This window comes from Gopherus evgoodei, chromosome 11, assembly GCF_007399415.2.
Source record: "Gopherus evgoodei ecotype Sinaloan lineage chromosome 11, rGopEvg1_v1.p, whole genome shotgun sequence".
Classification (NCBI taxonomy): domain Eukaryota; kingdom Metazoa; phylum Chordata; order Testudines; family Testudinidae; genus Gopherus; species Gopherus evgoodei.
The window spans coordinates 68,917,277-68,939,620 of NC_044332.1; the positions used below are offsets into that span (position 1 = coordinate 68,917,277).

The following is a 22,344-nucleotide window of genomic DNA, read 5'->3' on the forward strand; positions in this document are numbered from 1 at the left end:
GGGCATACTTATCTGGCGATAATCAAAGATCAATAGCCAAAATTAGGCTCTCCCATCATACCATCCCTTCCATAAACGTATCAAGCTTAATCTTAAAGCCAGATATGTCTTTTGCCCCCACTACTCCCCTTGGAAGGCTGTTCCAGAACTTCACTCCTCTAATGGTTAGTAACCTTCGTCTAATTTCAAATCTAAACTTCCTAGTGTCCAGTTTATACCCATTCGTTCTTGTGTCTACATTGGTACTAAGCTTAAATAATTCCTTTCCCTCCCTAATATTAATCCCTCTGATATATTTATAAAGAGCAAGCATATCCCCCCTCAGCCTTCTTTTGGCTAGACTAAACAAGCCAAGCTCTTTGAGTCTCCTTTCATGAGACAGGTTTTCCATTCCTCGGATCATCCTAGTAGCCCATCTCTGAACCTGTTCCAGTTTGAATTCATCCTTCTTAAACATGGGAGACCAGAACTGCACACAGTATTCCAGGTGGGGTCTCACCAGCGCCTTATATAACGGTACTAACACCTCCTTATCTTTGCTGGATATATCTCGCCTAATGCATCCTAAAACCGCATTAGCTTTTTTAACGGCCATATCACATTGGCGGCTCATAGTCATCCTGTGATCTACCAATACCCCAAGGTCCTTCTCCTCCTCTGTTGCTTCCAACTGATGTGTCCCCAATCTATATCTAAAGTTCTTATTATTAATCCCTAAGTGCATGACCTTGCACTTTTCACTATTAAATTTCATCCTATTACTATTACTCCAGTTTACAAGGTCGTCCAGATCTTCCTGTATGATATCCCGGTCCTTCTCCGTGTTAGCAATACCCCCCAGCTTCGTGTCATCCGCGAACTTTATTAGCACATTCCCACTTTTTGTGCCAAGGTCGGTAATAAAAAGGTTAAATAAGATTGGTCCCAGAACCGATCCTTGAGGAACTCCACTAGTAAAGTAAAAAAGCAAATGAATGTGTGTATAAAATGTGTCCATTGTGACTGCTTTCCTCTCCCCCATGCATCATGTATTATCCTGCAATCATGTAGACACACTAGTAATTGTATGCATGTGAGCTCAGAGGGACAACTGATGTGTAAAAAGTAATTCACATACACAAGTGTTGTCAGAATGAAGTCTTAGATTGTAAACTCTACAAGGCAGGGACCACGTCTTCCTATATGTTTACATGGCACTTACTACAACACAGCCCTGATCCTAACTGCAGCCTCTGGGCATTAGTGCAATATAAATATTAGATAATATGCATAAGTACAAAAATCCATGTATAAATTCAACTGTTATTTTCAGGAAGTCTCCACCAGAAATCAAACAGTATCACCTGCAACTGAAGTGCTATTCACACTATAGGTCTACACTATCACTTAAGTCGATCTAACTAACTCAGGGGGGTGAAAAAGACAAGTTACAGCGACCTAAGCACTGTTCACACCGGCGCTATGTTGGCAGGAGACACTCTCCCACCAACATAGCTTCCACCTCTCACAGAAGTGGAGTAATTATGCTGACAGGAGATCACTTTCCTGTTGGCATAGAGCATCTTCACCTGATACACTATGGGTAAAGCTTTAAGGCTTCTGGCAAGTGCCAATGAGGCCTTCAGCTGGGTAAAGTATGGGCAGCACTGAGTTATGTGCCATCTCCTGGAATCCTTCTACAGGTTCTTTCTGATTTGATTACAGTCTCTCTTTATTTTCCCATTATGTTTTTATTACCACCTGACACTTTGATGATTGTCCTACACCTAACTTCGACTGTCATAGTTTATCTATTTGAATGTCAACATGCTTAAAGCATTTAAAAAAAGGTTAAAAAGAAAAGCAACTGGAAAATCATTTATAAGTGAAAAAGAAAACCCCCAAAATGAATTAGGGTGCATTATAGTTATTTACTGTATACACTGAAAACATTGTACACACACACAAATGAAAACACACTCTCCTCCATCAGCCAAGATCCTGTTTGTTTAGCTCAGATGAGGCTGATAGATAAGGAAAATGCAGAATATAATATAAGGATTTTGGAGTATTATACATAGTATTTTCCCCCTTTAATTATGTTTTAATTTTGTTACAGTAAAGAGAGGGTAACTTGAGAGTTGTTATTATCATGCATGAAGCAGTATTAACTTTTCATCAGAGACCCTTCTATGCTGTGGAAACTCCTCTTGAGGGCTGGGTCCCAGGGCAGCAAAGGGAAGGTAGGTTAATTTTTATTTTTTACAGTATTCTGCTGGGTGATAGTTTGTTATTATACATTTAGCAACAGCCAGGACTCCGAGAGTCTGTGTTTTGACATACTTCTGAATTAAAATCACAATAAATACATAAACACACATAGCACCTCTTATCCACCACTGAACTTCAATGTTCTAATGAGCACACAGCATGATGGTTTAGTGAAAAAAATAACTAGCCCGTGAAAAAGGCAGGGGAAATTTAGGTCAATGGAATATAATCACCTGAGTTGGAATTTGACCAAGACACTAGGGTTTCAATCCTAATCTTATGAAAAGTGCCATGTGATCTTTAATGACCACAAGTGGTCAGGATCTCTGTTTTACATTTCATCAGAAAGGCAGCAGCTCCAGCAGCACAGAGCCCTCTGGCAGCATGCAGGGCCATGGCTTACTAGTGACTTATGCCACAAGCTGAAACAACTACAAATTGCTTGGAGGTCTCTCATTCCAGTGCCAACCTCACTTGACCCTGCATCACTTTACAGAGAGCTAACAGAAACACAACATGAAGTGGTTGGTTGACTCAGGGCATTTTTTCTGTAGCTGACAGTTAATATTCAGAGAGAGAGGACAGGACTATTCCTATCCTATGCCAATTTGATAGGGTGTGTGCATTCAAGGTTCTAAATGAGCACAATGATCAAAATGTCAATACATTCTGCCCCAATTTCTGCACTGAAAGCATTGCAGCTTGCAGACACAAATGCTGTATACCAGGGAAGACCAAGTAAGAAAGCAAGGCACTTCCAAATGGATGATGATTAATTTTTTCACCTCAGGTAATGATGAGTTGCATCCAAAGTTGAAATCAGCTACGAAAAAAAACAAAATCTGATTCTGGACACAACTGACAGTTTGATTAGAGTCTCCTGTTTGGATTTTTGAGGAGCAGCCATGTGGGGGAAGAGAAATGTAAATTATTAAAGCACTAAGCTAGAGTTCTACTGAGTCTCATTAATTGCATGTCAAGAAAACGCCAAACCCTTAAATATACTGTATTTGTTTTCCAAAATGTAAACAGCTCCACAGGACTGGCCTGGTTTTAAATCAAAGAAATAATCATATATCAGCATCAGGGCGGACAAAGTAACTTCCCAGAACAAAGTGCTGCTGCCACACATCCAGCCTGACCTTTAGTTCTTCACATCTCATGGGTCTACAGTTCTCTTTTAAGTGGAAGTTCACTCCTGTCCCTTCCCCTCCCACACACATACACACACACAGAATTCATATTTACAGTGTGTCTCTGAACTTACCATGGAATTCATTGCAAAGTGATTATGCTGTGTTTGCAAATCGAGTGCATGTTGGTAGCTCACTCCAATCTCTGTATGACTCTGCAGGAACAATTCTTTGTTGTGGCTGATCCAGTCAAACATCTATAGAAAGTTCACACAGGACAAAAAAAGTGAGTCAGGGGAGAAAAGAGTAAGATCAAGTGCAAAATACAAATATGAACGTTTCTGACACAGATTTACACTAATAACAAAAAAATGATTTAGTACCACCACAAAAACCATCCCTATTTGAATAGAGTGTACTCAAACAAGGACAATATTTAAGTTAAGTTATTACCACCTTCTCTATGAACAGAATGACAGGTTAGGAAACACACATGGCAAGCCTGTCTCTCTGCAAGCTGATCCCATAGTCCTTTCCTATACTTTGTTAGGAGTTTCATAAGTAGAAAGACTACAGTGACAGGGCCTAAATTAGAAGTTATTCCATTGACTGATAGCTCTTGTGGTTCATAATGTTACCAGAACCAAGGAATGGACCACTAATCTTTACACAATAATGATTTGGTTCTCTTTTTTCCCCCCCTTTCTTTGTAGTATATGGATAAGCTCCCCAAATCTTTCAGCTAAAAACCAAACTGATGTTTTAGACTGATTTTTATTAGTACTTGCTCTCCCCAAAAACAAAGAGCAGTCTTGCTTCCAAACATTAGCTGACAGTGAAACACACATACACATTTTATTTAATTCTATGGTCCTTACTCATGTCAGCTTCTTACTGCTCTTAGCCCCATTTCAAAGGAAAACAGATGTTTAAGTAGTTTGGTATGTTGGATCTAACTCTTAACAAAATTCTGTGCATCAGTTTTATTAATCTCCATCTATTATTTTATAACACCTGACATCCAAGGAGCTCATTTATGAATTAAATATCACAAGTTAGCTATTAGGTAGGTAAGGATTATAATACCCATTATTCAGATGAGTACACTGAGGAATAGAGAAGTTAATTGACTTGTCCAATATAACACAGTCTTTTTGTGGAAGAGCCAGAACAGAATCTAAGTGTCCCAACCCAACGTCCCGAGCCTTAATACACACATACTCACACTGTACCATTGCACAGTATATATCACCTCAATCTTCACAGATAGAGGAATTGAGTATGTAAAGGTTAAGTGATTTTGTTAAGGTCTAAGCATATTAGTGGAAAAGCTGGGACTAGAACCCAGCAGCCATGTCTGGGATCTATAGTTCAATAAAAATTAAGACCCCAGAGGACATTCTGTGCTAGATTACAGCTCCAAGTTGTGAGCTAGGGCCATGAAGATAACACTTCCTCCCATGCCAAACAAGTCCTACCAAACCAAATGGTTTTGACTTTAATTTTACTGACTGTAAAATAGAACCATGGTTGCTTTTTGTTTCCCTGTAAAATAAATTAAATTATAAACAAATTAGAAGTCTTCAATTTTGTCTGGCACTGGTTAGGCAAAAGACGAACTCAGACTTTTTTCCCACTAAACCCTGTTTTATTGTTACATTATCCTCCCAACCCACTCTCACATAGTTTGTGTCTTTTGTCCACCTTTTATGTCCTTTTTGGCATGTGGAGTGAGAGTTCTTTAGGTCAAGGACTGTCTTGTTTGTTTAAATGTCTGTAGAATGCCTAGCACAATGGGGCCCTGATCCAGGTTCCTAGGCTGTACCAAATACAAATAATAAATGAATAATACCTTATGATCTGCTTTACAGGAGTACAGTCTCAGTACAGTCATTTGGTAGTGTTGAAGAGGCATGAGATTTTACATTGTTATGAGTGGGAGGGAGGCAAATGAACAGCTTAGCTACACCAACCATATGCTCAAGCGATTGCTACAAATCTTTGTTATGCTACTGATGTGACCTCAGATAAATACCAGCATCAAATCAATGGAACAACAAAAAGTTTGACCGGTGACACCTTAAGAACAGAAAGATTCTAGCATCCATGTATTATACATTATTATTGTTTCCAAGGTCAGATCTCCTCTGCCTGTGCACATATATTGGCATGAAGAGTTACAGACATTTAGGTTGAAAATAGATTCTGTACATACACCTCAAACTCCTCTCCCGTGAAGCTGGATTTTGCTCTAAGTGCTCATTTCAACATTAGGATCTGTTCTAGTCTCACTGTGTAGAGGATTTACACAAGTAACATTTAATACCCCTGTGACGGTCCACGCCCTTAGGGTCAGGGCAGCATGGCCCATCGGTCACAGTCTATAAAACAGCCCTTCGGTACAGGGCACCGTGGCCTAGCGGCCAGAGTCTATTGAGCTGGCCCTTTGATGCTCTGCCTGTGCGCTTTCCACGGACAGCTGCATCCTGAATCCACAAGGGCATTCATGAAGGTCCCTTCAACCTGCGCAGGGACCACTAACTTTCCCGGCCCCCTTTTCCAGGCTCTTTGGCTAGCAACCCAGATTTGCCCATAGTTGCAATCCATGAATAGGCATTCCCACTGAAAATGTCCCTCTTGTCCACGCTCCCAGCAGCGATTCTAGCCTTCTGAAGGTCTAGGGCTCTCCCTTGGCGGGGTCGCCCTCCTTGTGGGAGCCAATCCCTTCAAATCAGAGTCTGAGTGGCCCTGTGCCGGGATTCAGGGCTGGGAGGCTTCGTGGGTGTGGAGCAGGTGTTGGGCGGAGGTTCCCAAGCCTCCACTCCCCGAGGGCTTCCCTTGCCTGGCCGGTCCCTCTGGCTCAGATTTCCTGATCCCTGCAGAGGTGCCTCAGCTCCCTCGGCTGCCAAGTAGTCCTCCCTCAGGCTCACGTCTGCTGACAAGGTCGGCAGTCGGTCGCGTTGCACCCATTCTTTTCCTCCTGCCAGGAGGATCTGGGTGAACTGTTCAAGAGACACCATCTCTCCCACCTGGGGCCCAGTCAAGCCTTCTGGGTTCAACCATCTCCAGAGATCCTGTATTCATTGGGCCATGGCCTGAGGTCGAGTCCCAAAGAGGTATTGTTCTTTACGGAGGCGCTAGTGGTACATCTCTGGGCTAATGCTGGTCTGGTCTAAAATGGCCGCTTTCACCCAGGGGTACTCCAAGGCTCAAGGTTGCGGTAGGCAGTCTGCGCCTGTCCCGTCAAATAAGGGGCTAGCATGGTGGCCCAGTGCTCTGGGGGCCACTGAGCAGCAGTGGCAACCCACTCGAATGTGACCAGAAATGCCTTGGGGTCGTCACCTGGTCCCATCTTAGTGAGGCAAACTGGTAGCCCTACTGAAGCCTCTCCAGATCCTACTCCCATGGGTGCGGGGGCTGGGGCTCCCAGCGGGCACAGTACAGTTGCCACCTGTTTGACTAGGTGTTCCTGTTGCAATTGTTGCTGGGCAGCCAACTCTCGAAGGAGCTGCTGCTGCTACTGCTGCTGTTCCTGGTGCTGGGTCATCTGCAACTGCCGCTGGCTGGCCATCTGCTGCATCAGGTGAGCCTGTTGTCACTGTTGGGCTGCCTGCTCTTGCTGATTCTCCAGCATCCACTTTAGAAATTTCTATATCCATCTTGGATGGCGAAGGGGCTCCTGTCGCCTAGATTCCCTCTACTGGACATTTCAGCAGGTCCTGGGCGATGCATACATTCTCCACCACATGTGATGGTCCACGCCCCTAGGGTCAGGGCAGCGTGGCCCATCGGTCACAGTCTATAAAGCAGCCCTTCAGTGCAGGGCAGCGTGGTCTAGTGGCCAGAGTCTATAGAGCCACCCTTTGATGCAGGGCGGCAGGGCCTAACGGCCGGAGTCTATAAAGCAGCCCTTTGGCGCAGGGCAGCATGGCCTAGCGGCCACAGTCTGTAGCACTGGGGAGCCCCTTATGGGGTGTGGCAGCCCCGGTAGGGGGGTCCGGACCTACCCGACTCCACCAGGCCCCGACTCAGGGCCCTAACAGTGGTGTAGCGGCTTGCCACTGACTCAGTGGGGGGGTCCTACCAAAACACGCTGAGTTTCCCCAGTGGGGAGGTGCCACTTCGTCACCCTCCCTCGGTCACTTCCTACCAGTGTCTGTGTTGGGGTTTCCCATGAGATGTTGGGTCCTCTGTGTTCGGCAGGGCCAGTTGTCTCCAGGGGTTCCTCCGGTCGCCGGGGTGCAGGCAGGCCATGGACGGCTTTGATTCCCAGTACAATCAGGGCCTGTGGCTGGCCCTCCACCGGAGCTTCCCTGGCAGGTCCTTCCCCTGCAGCCTCTAGCCCAGAATGAGCTGGGTTCTCTCCCTTTATACTACTAGAGCACTTGGAGCATGCCCAGTCTTGCCAGGGAGGTGGGACTTCCACTGTCAATAACATGGGCTTAACCCTGTCTGGCCTAGTGCGGGGTAAGCAGACCCCGTCACAACCCCTTACATCAGAAAGAAGAATAAACCTTATCCGATGAAGTGGGTATTCACCCACGAAAGCTCATGCTCCAATATGTCTGTTAGTCTATAAGGTGCCACAGGACTTTTTGCTGCTTTTACAGATCCAGACTAACACGGCTACCCCTCTGATACTTGGAACCTTATAAAAGCTCCAGTAACACCAGATTCAGAGCTGTTACACTGACCCCTGATCCAAAGATGAATCCCTTACAGATTAAAGTTATCAGCCCATTTAAACCAATCTGTCCCCTTAATGTGTTATTTTAGATTAATTTATTTGCAGGAAGAGATTTTGTACCTTACCTTGTATTTTACATTTCCTGATGGAAGTTATTTAGGGAGAGATTCATATCTCCGTCACAGCAGTGTAAATCCAGAATAACATTGTTGACCTCAGTACGATCATGCCAGATTTACACCACTGTAACAGAATCTGGCCCCTCTCTCATTATTTCAGACTGTGAAATTGACCTGGTTCATTATGGGATGTAGCCACTGTTTTCTAACCACCTTCAGTGATTAAACAACCTAATGTAATTCAATCTAAATCTATCTTAGTGCCTCATTAAGAGTTAATACGATTTGAGTAAAAAAGAATTTAATGCAGTTGTGGACTCAAGAAAAGTATTACCATAAAACAATATATATATTTCAAGAGTAAAGTTCATGTCCAAACAACAGAGTTTTATCTCTCTGTTTAGAAACCAAACCAGATTTATCTCAAGCAGATACATGTTAAATGTGAACATGTTTTTAACCAACCTAGAACCATTTAAGGAAAAAAAAACCTGGCTGAAAGCCATTGAAAATAAATAGTAAATCTAGTATTTTATGCACAGCAATCCTAAATGGATTCAACTTGAATTTAAATGATTAATAAAACAAAACAAGAAGTAACTGATTATTTCTCGGGGTGAAAGAGCGCTTTCTTCATCTTAGCCACAATTATATTATAGAGCAAGGATCTGGGTTAAGTTAAGCCATATTTATGAACTTTGAGATAGAATAATTGATTAGGAGAAAAAATAAAAATGAATAAATGAATAAAAAATGTATCCTTTTGCCTCATTTAATAAATCATAACAAACAATAGTAATTGAAAAAGTACCTCAGGAGTTTTGAGCTACACACAATCATTTTCTGCACTGCCTTCCAAAAATTGTTCTTCATTCATATTCATGGACAGCCACAGAATTAGGAAGGCATTCTCAACTATGTTTCAGATTTTCACTATATTTATGTTACTCCAAATTACTTGCAGGGTCAGTTCAAACTAAGCTGGGTCTCTGGCAAATTATCTCATAGACTCAGACTCTAGGTCAGAAGGGACCATTATGATCATCTAGTCTGACCTCCTGCACAATGCAGGACACAGAATCTCACCCATCCACTCCTGTAACAAAACCCTAACCTATGTCTGAGTTACTGAAGTCCTCAAATTGTGATTTAAAGACCTCAAGGTGCAGAGAATCCTCCAGAAAGTGATCCATGCCCCATGCTGGAGAGGAAGACGAAAAACCTCCAGGGCCTCTACCAATCTTCCCTGGAGGAAAATTCCTTCCTGACCCCAAATATGGCGATCAATTAAAATCTGAGCATGTGTGCAAGACTCACCAGCCAGCAACCAGGAAAGAATTCTCTGTAGTAACTCAGATCCCACCTTATCTAACATCCCATCACAGACCACTGGGCATTTTTACCTGCTAATAATCAAAGATCAATTAATTGCCAAAATTAGGCTATCCCATCATACTATCCCCCTATAAACTTATCAAGCTTAGTCTTGAATCCAGATATGTCTTTTGCCCCCACTGCTCCCCTTGGAAGGCTGTTCCAGAACTTCACTCCACTAATGGTTAGAAACTTTTGTCTAATTTCAAGTCTAAACTTCCTAGTGTCCAGTTTATATCCATTTGTTCTTGTGTCCACATTGGTACTAAGCTTAAATAATTCCTCTCCCTCCCTGATATTTATCCCTCTGATATATTTATAAAGAGCAATCATGTCTCCCCTTAGCCTTCTTTTGGTTAGGCTAAACAAGCCAAGCTCTTTCAGTCTCCTTTCAGAAGACAAGTTTTCCATTCCTCGGATCATCCTAGTACCCCTTTTCTGTACCTATTCCAGTTTGAATTCATCCTTCTTAAACATGGGAGATCAGAACTGCACACAATGTTCCAGATGAGGTCTCACCAGTGCCTTGTATAACAGTACTAACACCTCCTTATCTTTACTGGAAATGCCTCACCTGATGCATCCCAAAACCACATTAGCTTTTTTAATGGCCATATCACATTGGCGGCTCATAGTCATCCTGTGATCAACCAATACTCCCAAAGTCCTTCTCCTCTTCTGTTACTTTCAACTGATATGTCCCCAATTTATAACCAAAATTCTTGTTATTAATCCCTAAATGCATGACCTTGCACTTGTCACTATTAAATTTAATCCTATTACTATTACTCCAGTTTACAAGGTCATCCAGATCTTCCAGTATGCTATCCTAGTCCTTCTCTGTGTTAGCAATACCTCCTAGCTTTGCGTCATCCGCAGACTTTATTAGCACATTCCCACTTTTTGTGCCAAGGTCAGTAATAAAAAGATTAAATATGATTGGTCCCAGAACCCATCCCTGAGGAACTCCACTAGTAACCGCCTTCAAGCCTGACAGTTCACCTTTTAGTACGACCCGTTGTAGTCTCCCCTTTAACCAGTTCCTTATCCACTTTTCAATTTTCATATTGATCCCCATCTTTTTCCAATTTAACTAATAATTCCCCATGGGGAACGGTATCAAATGCCTTACTGAAATCGAGGTAAATTAGATCCACTGTGTTTCCTTTGTCTAAAAAAATCTGTTACCTTCTCAAAGAAGGAGATCAGGTTGGTTTGGCATGATCTACCTTTTGTAATACCATGTTGTATTTTGTCCCAATTACCATTGGGATGCAGGCTTCCGATAGTTTCTGCAACTTTGACTTGAAGTAATTCCAGGCCTCCTCTGCCTTTAGAGCCACAAGTTCTTCAGTCCATCCACTTCTCTAGCTAATTTCCTTAATTTTTTAAGTTAGCCCTTTTGAAATAAAAAAACCTAGTCACAGATCTATTTTTGTTTATCCTTCCATCTAGTTTGAACTGAATTAGTCCATGATCACTCAAACCAAGGTTGTCCCCTACAACCATTTCTTCTATGAAGTCCTCACTACTCACCAAAACCAAATCTAAAATGGCATCCCCTCTTGTTGGTTCTTCAACTACTTGGTGAAGGAATCCATCAGCTATCACATCCAGAAAGATCTGAGCCCTATTATTATTACTAGCATTTGTACTCCAGTCTATATCTGGGAAGTTAAAATCTCCCATGATCACACAATTCCCATTAGTGTTTCCTTCATTAAAAACATGAAAGAGGTCTCTGTCCATATCCAAATCAGATCCCGGTAGTCTGTAGCACACCCCAAGCACTATCTCAGAGGAGGCTCTAGTAGCTTTCTTTCCCAATGTGATTTTTACCCAGACAGACTCTGTCTTATCCATTCCATCACTTCTTATTTCTTTACAGTCTACCTCATCATTGATATACAATGCTACGCCACCACCTCTGTCTTTATTTCTGTCTTTTCTAAACAGCACATAGCCTTCAATATCTGTACTCCAGTCATGACTACTATTCAACCATGTTTCTGTTATCCCTATAATATCCAGCTGATAAGGTCCAAGATTCAGTGTGTGAACTTCTCCCTCCACCTACTATAAACTCCCATAACATGGCAAGCTCAGGGAACGAAAAGGTGTGTGATATCCTGGCTCTCAAATCTAGGCCTATGAGTTTCCACACACCTATCATATCCTGGCCATGTCTGCTGAAATCAGGCTGGCTACAGAGCTAGCAGAACTATAGCCACAGCCAAGGCACCATCCACGGGACCCTTGACTGGAGGATCGCCGGGCTCCACTGATTAGTCTAGCCATGCTATTTAAGCCAGAAGGTGGCAAAGGAAGTTGAGCAATTAGGTGATTACCTGCTGCTGCGCTGGATCCTGCTTGTGTCTGCTTCTGGCATGCTGTACTCAATCATGTTTCTGATTCCTGCTTCAGGCTCCTCACTTACCCCTGCCTACGGTCCTAGTTCCCACTGTGTTCCTGCCTGCTCCTTGTCCCTCTGCTAGTTCCTGCACCAACACCTCAACTCTGACCACCAGAGACTAATCCTGACTCTGACCCTCAGCTTTGACTTCTGACTCCAACTCTGGCTTGACTCTGAACTCTAGCATTTGGTATCTGACCCTCAGCTTCATATTCGCTCATCTCCTGACTCTGGTAATCAGCAGTTGTCTATGGTGCTGATTCTCAATTCTGTTCCCTGACCTGGATGCCTGCTCCACTCACTAGACAACACCACCTCCATCCTGGTCCCTAACAAGATGTTGAGTTCCGTGGAGCTGGAGTATATGTAAGACAAGTGGCAAGAGAGGCCCAGATTCAGCAAAGCAATGAACCATTACATATGTGCTTTGATGAATAGGGGTGTTTTGTTGTATCAGAGCCTTAGGATACTAGCCTATTACTCAGGAAAACTGGGGAATCACATTCCGTCTGAGCCAGGGCTGTGATAAAGGTGGAAACATCTGGATTTCCTGGTGAGGAAGAAGAGGGCTCACATTGTTATCACCATAGAACTCTGCCAGCATTGAGTGGTTCATACTTTCACATTCTTCATCATGTGGCACTGGAGTATGAGTAGTAAACATCATAGAAGCATTGGTGAAACCCCAGCAATGTGGTGGTAGGGTGGCAAATTTTCAAAATTCATGAGGGCCCCCCCTCAAAATCACAAGATTGGCTCACATGAGATTTTTAAAATAACAAATTGTGAATTATTTTCATTTGCCTACTGGTACTGAGCCCTTAAGGTTCATGTTTCACAGTTTTCTCTACAACCATAAGGGTTAGAAATGTACTATTTAAAAAAAATGAAATATGAGCTTATCATGTAATAAAGCCCCAACTCCTGGAGTCATGTTAAGGAAAAATACTAAATGTTGCAAGACTCATAACAAAAATCATGAGAGTTGGCAACATTGGAGAAGGGAGGTGAACCTGCCGGTGTGACAGCATTGGCTGTCCTGGCTCTGGTTTTTGGTGTAAGATTTCCTGAGAAGATTTCAAGTCCAATTTCTTTCCCACTTGAAAAACACTGGTGTTTCCTGTATTACTAATTTAGATGAAATGAGCATGTTCCTTGGTTTGCTTCAAAGAGATGCATCACTAAAGATGTCAGCAAGGCAATGAGACAGTGATTACTATTTCACAGAACCTGCAGAGGAGTTCACATTGAAGGGCTGTCTCGTGAATCCTGTAGACATGTTAAATATCATTTGGTTTGGTTAATTTCTCTACCGCAGATTATTTTAAACTAGGACAGATTTTAGGAGTCAGACCTATGATAGTTTTCCTATCATTAAAATGGTGCTACTTAGCACTGAATCAATGAACCAACCCATTTGTGAAAAATATCAGCCTAAACTAGTCCAGTGATTGCCATTATATTAATGGTTCTTTAATTACTGCAAAGGTTAGCATTCCAGCTTATTTTTTTAATTGGAGTGACTGACTGTCTATGACTTAGTATGCTAATCAGTCTTACAGCCACGGAACTCACACTAAATTTAATGAAATAACTCTAGGATTGGACATTAGATGGGTTAAAACACATGAACCAACAATTCTCAATGTCTCCTACATTGACACTTCTCCACACAGCTCCAAATGATCTGGAAACGAATTAAGCATTTAGAATTTCTAAGTTACTGATCATATTCTTATTTTTTTAGAACACAAGTAACTTGCAGATAACTTCCAAGGTGATTATCAATGAAGTCTGTGTCTCTTGTGCTACATGAATGAAAAATGAAAGCACACATTAAACACTGATAAGTGCTACAAAAATTGCATTTAATGGAAGGAATTAGTTCTTCATTGTGAAAGAATCAAAAGAGTCAATATAGTGCAAAGAGCATTCTCACAAAGCTTTGTTAAAGCATTTACCCTAAGTTCAGCACCATTCTTCAGTGCTTAAATATCCTGCACATACCCAGACTGAGCCTAAGTTTATTTCCATTTGTGAGTTAGGACATATCCACTGCCCCATCCATACCCTGGCAATAATTTGCTCCGATTGGCTCAGTTCAAGATGTACAAAACATTCTAAGCAGGCTCCAGAACCAGTGGTATTTTGTCAGCAAAGTCCACTGTTGAGTGGGAGATCCAAGTTAAGCAGCAGACCAAAAGACAGGTCTCAAGCTGATCATAAATGAATGATAGTTCTCAGGCTTACTGAGAGGGAGGAGGGCACTGCCTCCTTGCTTAAAATCCTACTAGCTGACCCCGTTACTACAACTCATTGGGAATTATTCAACAAAACAAATGGTTTGTGGAAACATATTGGTTTTGATGAAATTCTGATAAACTATTGGCAGGGTTCTGACAAGGTTTCCTGCCAGCTCGACTAGCAGGCTGCTAGGGAGCACAAACTTCCAAGCAGACTCACCATATGGACTGCCCTGGGGCTGGGGTCCCCAGGGCTTCCATGGTCTGCAGCTCTGGAAAGCCCCACTAGGTGGACTGCTTCCAGCTGCTGAGCCAGGAGCTAAGTCCCAACTAGAGCCTGCAGGGAGCCTCAGAACCATGAGAACTCCCTGTCACATACTGTGGCTCCCAAGCTCTGATGTTCCTTGCTCAGCCATGACTCTCAGGACTTTTAGGCTCCCGGATCTCCATCAGTGTGCTAGGGCTCATGGGGAGCCAGGAGCCTAGAAGCTGTGGGAACCATGGCTGAGCCAGGAGCTTCAGAGCTTGGGCTCCCAGGGTCAATTTCATTTAGAATATAAGAACAAAAGACATTTTTGAAGCAAAATGTTTCCATTATTTTGAAACATTTTTTGTGCTTTTCCCTTCTGCAAGACATTTTGAAATTCTGCTTTGCACCCTGAAATGGAGCACAATTTTTTTTTAGAACATCAGTATTTCCTTTCCTCGGAAAATTCTGACTTTTGACCAGCTCTAACTATAAAACCTGCCATTTCAGCAAGCATAATGACTGCTTGTTTAAGAATGGAGAAGACACAAGTACCCTAAATAATTTTGTATGCGGTCCAACCATAATTCAGATCAACAGGATTTACAGCATCATTCCAAATGATAAGAAGAGGTTTAAACCCCATGCAGTAACTGTGGTTCTCCACTTCAGGTGCACATGCATTAGTAGCCTTAAATCTAAAAATCACTCTCCAATATCTGCTTTTGTTTTGGATGAGAAAGTATCTTGAATAGAAACCTTTTCCTTTGTTTTGAGCATGGACAGGATCAATCACTCCTAAATGAAGAGGGGAGTTTATTTCTTGTCTCAGTGAGAGCTTGTGAGAACAGTTCCTCAAAGAGGGATGGAGAAGTGGGGTGGAAAGGAGGAAGAGAGATAAAGTATATATGTAAACCGATACTACCAACAAATTATTCTTGGAGAAATCGGTTTCCTTGTATGCTGAAAATGGGGAAGTCAATCTTCAAATGTGGGCAGGTGGGCAAATTGTTTTAGCTGGTGAACTAAGAAATGAGGAGGATTTAAACCCTTGACCAACCCATCAAAACTGGTGTTCTGAGGCTGGCTGAGTAGTCAGGCCACAAGCATGAGGTGATTGTCTCTTCTGGAATCTGTTTCTTCCTGAGTGGTTCTTTGGAACCCAGAGAAGTGTATTGGGCCAGATCTCTAGGAGGTTTGTGACCTACTAAATTCTCTTTTGTTCATAGGAGTGTAAATTCTCAGAAATTGTAAAAGTGGCCTTGGAAACTTTCAAAGTGTTCATGTGTTCTCTGAAAACAACTTGCAGACCATCCATGGGGAGGTCCTCTCCAGTGCTGTGTACCTCTGTGAAAGCCAGAAAGTTGGAGCCAGGATGCCCTGTGCATAACTACCACCATAGAGATGGAACTGACAAGGCATCTACCACATTTAGAGGCACTTAAGTGATGTCCTGGACAGTAACTATCCCTCAGCAGTTATGGCCTGAAATTGCTCTTTTTGCCTCAATGGAAGGCATTCAATAAAAGCAGTATATTTTGGGTAGTTTGTGTAATTATATTTTGCCATGATTGCCTTGTAATTCATGATCTGAAATTGTAGGATCACAGATGAGTAGGACTTCTGTCCTAAAACATTCAGGCGCTTCTGTTCTTTGTCATATGGGGTCGATTTGGTATGGTGTTTTCCTCTCTCATTCACTGTATCCACCACCAGAGAATTAGGAGGCGAGTGGGATAATAAAAATTCAGAGTTCTTGGTGGGGACATAATATTTTTGATCCACCCATTTGCAGGTTGGTGGGTTCTGTCAAACTCTCTTTGCTGGATCCAAAAATGCCTCATTGATAAGTAGTGCAGCTCTGGTCAGTGTTGCTGACTGCAGAATGTTCAGCGACTAGTGTTGTGATTCCTTGATCTCTTTGAGTGGAATCTATAGAGCATCTGTCACCAGTTTTATGAGGTCCTGAAACTACTGGAAATCACTGGGCATAGATGATGGTGGAGGCATAACTCTTCTGGAGTCGAAGAGGAGATAATGGTTTGAGGGATAGCTTATTTGCCCTAGCTTCCTGCTCTTTGAACGTGTTCTCTGGATGAGGAATGGGCTGGGGTGGAGTGGACTCTGTCTCTTGTCCTGGTGGGCAAGACTAGATGCCTTGGGAAATTGTCATCAGTAGGCTGCCCAGAAGTCCCAGTATGTCCATTGTGAGGGGCCTACAAGAGAGGGGGTGGCATCCAAGGCTTCTCCCAGCACCCATGATGTCTTTCCAGAAACCCCAGCCCCCCCGAGGGTATCAAAGAGTGGTTTTCTATATGGATGGGTAGGAGAGCCTTGCACTGAGAAAATACAGACAGAAGGGAGGTCTTCATCATCCTTGACATCATTCAGCAGAAAAGGGTACCAGAGAAGTTGGGAGTCCAGTAACTGAATAGGCCTCACTATTGAGAGGCATGCAGTACCCCCTGAGGAATGGAGACTCTGGTTCATCTGTCACCAATAAATCCTTTGAGTACCAAAATTCTTGTGGTACTGCATGGGGAGACAGTACTGAAATGATGGTGTGTCCGTCTCTACAGGTAGACGGTACCAAAGATTTAGCACGCTCCAAGGTCGGCACTGATGGAATTGGACACTTTGACTTGCACAGTACCCAGGAACCCATGAGAGTATGTGACAGCAGCAAAGCTGTGTCCAATGGAACTAATCTGGAAGAATGTTTATCCTTGTCCTTTTTGTCACGTCTGGACTCCACCCAGGTTCACTTGGAGCAGTGACAGATCTTGGAAGTGCTCTGGGACTTTCCAGCCTCACAGGTACCAGAGCAGTCCTTTCCCTTTATAGTATCAAGCTGAGAGGTCAAAGCTTCTGAGTCATCCTATGGGAGATTAAGGTCTTTTAGAAACAGTCTCCTTATGAGGGGAGTGTGAACTCCTGGGGCCCTTCAAGGAGGTCTCTGGAGTCTACCCCTTTCTCAGGGAGAGTTGAGCTGAGTTCAAAAGGAGCACTAGATCTGCCTGAAGATTGGCGTACAGGGGGGTTCACCTAAGCTGGCTCTGGAGCAGGGCAAAATGAATGTTCCATCATTGGTAGACTCAACTTAATCCCCCAGTTCCTCCTCACCCTGGATTTAAGGGCCAGATACAAGTTACACTTCTGAGGGACATGTGACTTTCCAAGGATGCAAGCGCACTCGGAGTGGCTGTTGCTAACCAGGATGGCCTCCTAGCCAGAGATGCAGCGTCTGAAACCCTTTGAAACGGGCATGCCCTTCCTAGAAAAGCAAGCCTCCCCAGAAAGAAGGGAGAAGAACAAAATAAATCCTCTCAACTACTAACCTAACAAACTAGCAAACTATCTAAAACCTAAACTCATTAGCAGAAGAAAAAAAGCTTGTAGTCAAGGCATGCTCAAGGCAGACACTCTAAAGCTCTATCTCAGCCTGAGATCACTGAGAAGGGAGTGAGGGTGATTTGCCCACAAAGATCTAAATAGCCTCAGTGTGGGGCATGAAGATGTGCAGGGCCCATGTGCAGTCCAAACTGACACTGTTAATGAAAATCTCTGATTGAAGGCACATGGGGCACATCTGAAGTGGAGCATCCATAGAAACATATATTCTTCTTCGAATGGTGTCATCAAACCTATGGTTTTCTATAGTGCTCATTATCATAACATCTAAGTATGATTGTAACAACTCTCCCTTTATTTTCCTTATAACACTCATGAACATGAGAGATGTGCTTGAGCACAAACCCTGGTTCTCAATACCCTCAAATTCTGGGGAAGGTGGGATCCAACCTTTTCTGTTGTCTCCTATCTATATAGCAAAAAATGATCCAAATGTAATACGCTGGCTAATTGCCTGTGATGTGTCCCCTCTAAGTGCCTGGTCAACACAGTGAGACTAAGTCTGCTACTGCCACCAGCTAATACTACTGCTACCAGCAACTACTACCAGCTTTATCTCTAGTGGTAGTGGCCTGTACTGTGGTGCTGAAGGTCTCTACTTCTAGCTCCATTGATGATCAGTGGTGTGTTGTTACAATGTCATCATCACAGACATTAGCCAATACGTTACAAAAACACCTTCAAATTCTGCTGATGTTCGGGTTCAGATCCACATCTGAATTCCACAGCTCAGTCCAATCTCTAATTATTATTTTAGTCTGAACATCAAGCCAATGAACCCTCCCCATGGCATGCAAATATGAGTCATAGTACTCCTGCTGCAAAAAAAGGGAACATGTTTGCTAAAGAAATAATTAATTAGCAATTACAGAGACCACAAAAAAATTAAAAAAATCTCCACCTCCCAAAAGGCGCCTCTAAACAATTCCTTCTTTTCAGGAATCCTCAGCCCAAGCCATAAGAAATAGACTGGTAAGAAGGGGCAGAATAGAATCCTTGCAAATATTACCATGTGATAACGAAGAAAAACAATTACCCTGAAAGAATATCTAATTTATATATATATCTTGGATTTCTGGACTCCGATAGAAAAGAACCACCTATTGAATCAACAACTATACTTCTCCCATCACCTTAGTTTTCCCTGGCAATCTCCCATCCAAGTATTGACCATGCCTGATACTCCTTAGCTGATTTGATCTGACAACATTACAACCAGAGATATGTTTCAAATACTAAAAACAAACTCAAGAGTGATTGGAAAAGACCCAACCAAAATATGAGGTAAGGTTTCATAATGAGCTTTGCTCAACATGGTACATAATACTTCACACAAATATTTAGTCTCCCCTGTCTCCTTATCACACTTAAGAAATATTATTATTCTAACAGAATCTTTTGGGTCTTTATTTGAATGAAGGACAGGTAACCAATTATGTGCATAATAAAATGCAAAGAAATTCAGGCAATGCATCTGAAGGGATGACGAGTCTAGAGGAATCAGTATGAGGCCCACAGAAATTCCTTACCAATTAAAGCAAAGCAATCCATCACTTACAGGAGATGAGGCATGCATGCCAGGTTGCCAGTGCCACCTGTCCAGTTTTAAATTGGCTCAACTACAGTAAAGTATGAGAGGTTCCATATGGAGGACATTTGAAGCTAAGCAAACATTTAAAACTTCCTTTTCACAAAATAACAATATTTGTATAGGAATGTGATACAGCATGGCCAGAGGGCAGCAGGAGAGGGTTGGAAGGGAGCCTTGTTCCCTGTAAGGGGAAGAAAGTTTGCTATAGATTAATTAGAGCACCTGAAGCCAGTCACATGATAAAACCCCCTGCTTCAATCAGACAGTGTGGGTGCTGGAGCAGAGGACAGTTTGGAGAAGTGCTAGGTAAAGGGGCACCTGGCTTGTATAGAGGGAGGGCAGGAAGCCCCCCACAAGCTGAAGGGCAGGAGAGGGAAGTAGCCCAGGGGAAGGAAGTGTCAGTTCAAGTAGTTTACTACTATCCTCAGGGCTCTGGGCTGGGACCTGGAGTAGAGGGTGGGCCCAGGTCCCTCCCTCTCCACTCCCCTCCTCTATGACACTAGTGGGGCAGTTAACATTCCACTGCAGGGGCAAGAAATGGTGCCCTGAACCCTCCCCAAAGAAGAGAAAGTGTGAGACCCATCAAAATAGTGCTGGCAATTTGCCACAAGGAGTAACAGTCAAAGTCACTTCCTTGAGGTTTATAAAGCTTCCAAATATAAGGTCTTGATCATCACCCATTAAAGTCAGTGCAAAGATTCCCACTGAATTTAATGGGAGTTAAATAAGGCTCATAGTCTCTGCAATGCATCTAATATGAATGCACCAGCATTTCCACAAAAACTTACTGAGTAAACTGTTGGTGGTTGATATGGAAGTTCTAACTGAACTTGAAGGGCCTGATCCTGCAAAGATTTATACCCAGGCTGAACTTTATCACCTGGACTTCTAAAGATCTACTCACTTGGGTAAAGTTATATATGTACCTAAGCATTTACAAGATTATGCTCTAAAACGCTGACCCTGGAGCCAGATTTAAATGATTTTTCTATCACTGTTGTACAGATTAAGACCCTGATTATGCAAAATACTTAAGTGCATACTCGACTTTATGCATGTGCTAAAGGGGTATGTCTACACAGCAACTAGACACCTGTGGCTGGCCTGTGCCTGCCGGCTCAGGCTCGCGGGGCCCGGGCTGCAGGGCTGTTTTATTGCTGTGTAGACTTCCAGGCTCAGGCTGAAGCCTGGGATCTAAGACTCTGTGAAGTGGGAGGGTCACAGAGCTCTGGCACCAGCCAGAGCCTGGAAGTCTACACAATCTGTGAAACAGACCTGCAGCCCAAGTCCCCCAAGCCCAAGTTGGGTGGCACAGGCCAGTTGCAGGTGTTTAGTTTCTGTGTAGACATAACCTAAGTTGATCCTTATTAAACAGTCTCAAGCAAATGCTTAACTTTTAAAGTAAAGAGATCTTATGCATGTGCTTAAGTGCTTTGCTGAATCAGGACCTAATGTGTAGCTTCATTTTTTTTAGGCCTTAAAATATATTTCATAAAGCATACAAGCTGTGCAGTATGCACAAGTCAAGATTTCTACTGGACTTTTCACTTTTACATTTCTTGGGCTGGTGTAAGTTGTTGTGTATTACAGGGTCCTGCTCATGTTCACCATAGCAAATCACTTATCTGCACCCCTTTGTGGCTTGGTGCAGGGTTGCTGGGCTTTCTCCTTGGTCACCTCCATCTCTGTCATCCATGGCACAGACCTCCAGCCAGGTCACTTAAAAGTTCAGCCCCCTTCTGGGGTATCCAAGGCGAGCTGTAACTGGATGGGCCTTGAGATAGCTTCTCCCAGCTGGCCTCTTCAAAGTCCCTTCACCTGGCTCCCTTTGGGATGTCAGCAAAGTACTTACAAATCACCACAGAATGCAATGAAATTGCACTCTTCTTTCCAGAGAAGCAGGTCCCAGGGCAACTGTCTGTATCCCCTCATTAAAACTCAGAACTAGAAACAAAACATTACTGAAATGCCTCTAGCTCCTCTTCAACTCCCGGTTCATCTTGTGAAACACAAGCCCCAGGACTGCCTCCATGAAGCCTGGCCCATTGTTCCAGAGTCCTATCATGAGAGTTAACTCTACTCTTGTGGCTTAGCTTCCCAACCCAACTCAGCTCAACTACTCTCTGTCACAGCCAGCCCCCAAGCTGTTGGCTTCCTCCTTTAAGTCCTATACCCAACACAGTTGTGAAAGGACAGGGCTAAATAAATAAGCCTCTTGACCCTTAAAGGAACAGACCATCCTGTTACAGTGTGACTCCACTGAAGCCAGTTTACACCAGCTTATGATTTGGTCCCTTGGTTGTATTTGTATCATCTCAGTCTTACATTACTACAGTTTTTCCATTACATATGTCTATGCAGATGATTCATACAGCATGGTACATTTAGGCTACAGCACATTAAAGTTATTTCAGACAACAGGCCCAACTGTCAACCCACTAGAAAATTAGCTAGATGTGTGATAAGAGAAATGGTATTAATGACACAGCACTTCTTCTAAAACTGTTATCAAGCCACAAGCAGGCAAGAAGTAATGCAGAGTAAAGCAGCAATAATTTCATTATTGCAGATGGGAGTAAATATCATTTCACAATACTTGTAGAGGACATATAAATATGCTTTAATGACATTCAAAGATATTGTGTGCCTCTGCCTTTTAGCTTAACTTTGATGAAGCATTGTGCCTCCTACTACTTTTACATGGTTCCTGACATCAACTACTCCTGCATACTTGGAAAGGATTGTTTTCTGTTCCTTACAACAGAAACTGGCCTTACCTGAGCACGTATCATTTACAAAAGAGAAACCTACTTGCTACCTAAGTGCAGATTAATTCATTAGTTAGACGGGGAATATAATCCTCAAAAAGACAACAA

General features: G+C 42.9%; 1 protein-coding gene across 6 annotated transcripts in view; it reads right to left on the bottom strand.

Annotated features, from left to right (window-relative positions):
- Positions 1–22,344, bottom strand: part of KALRN (kalirin RhoGEF kinase) — a 798,047-nt gene that overhangs the window by 427,223 nt on the left and 348,480 nt on the right. For all 6 annotated transcript variants that reach the window (XM_030580108.1, XM_030580107.1, XM_030580109.1 and 3 more), the window contains exon 6: positions 3,518–3,640. In XM_030580108.1, coding sequence (XP_030435968.1) covers positions 3,518–3,640 — 123 coding nt within the window. The remainder of the gene's footprint in view (positions 1–3,517; positions 3,641–22,344) is intronic.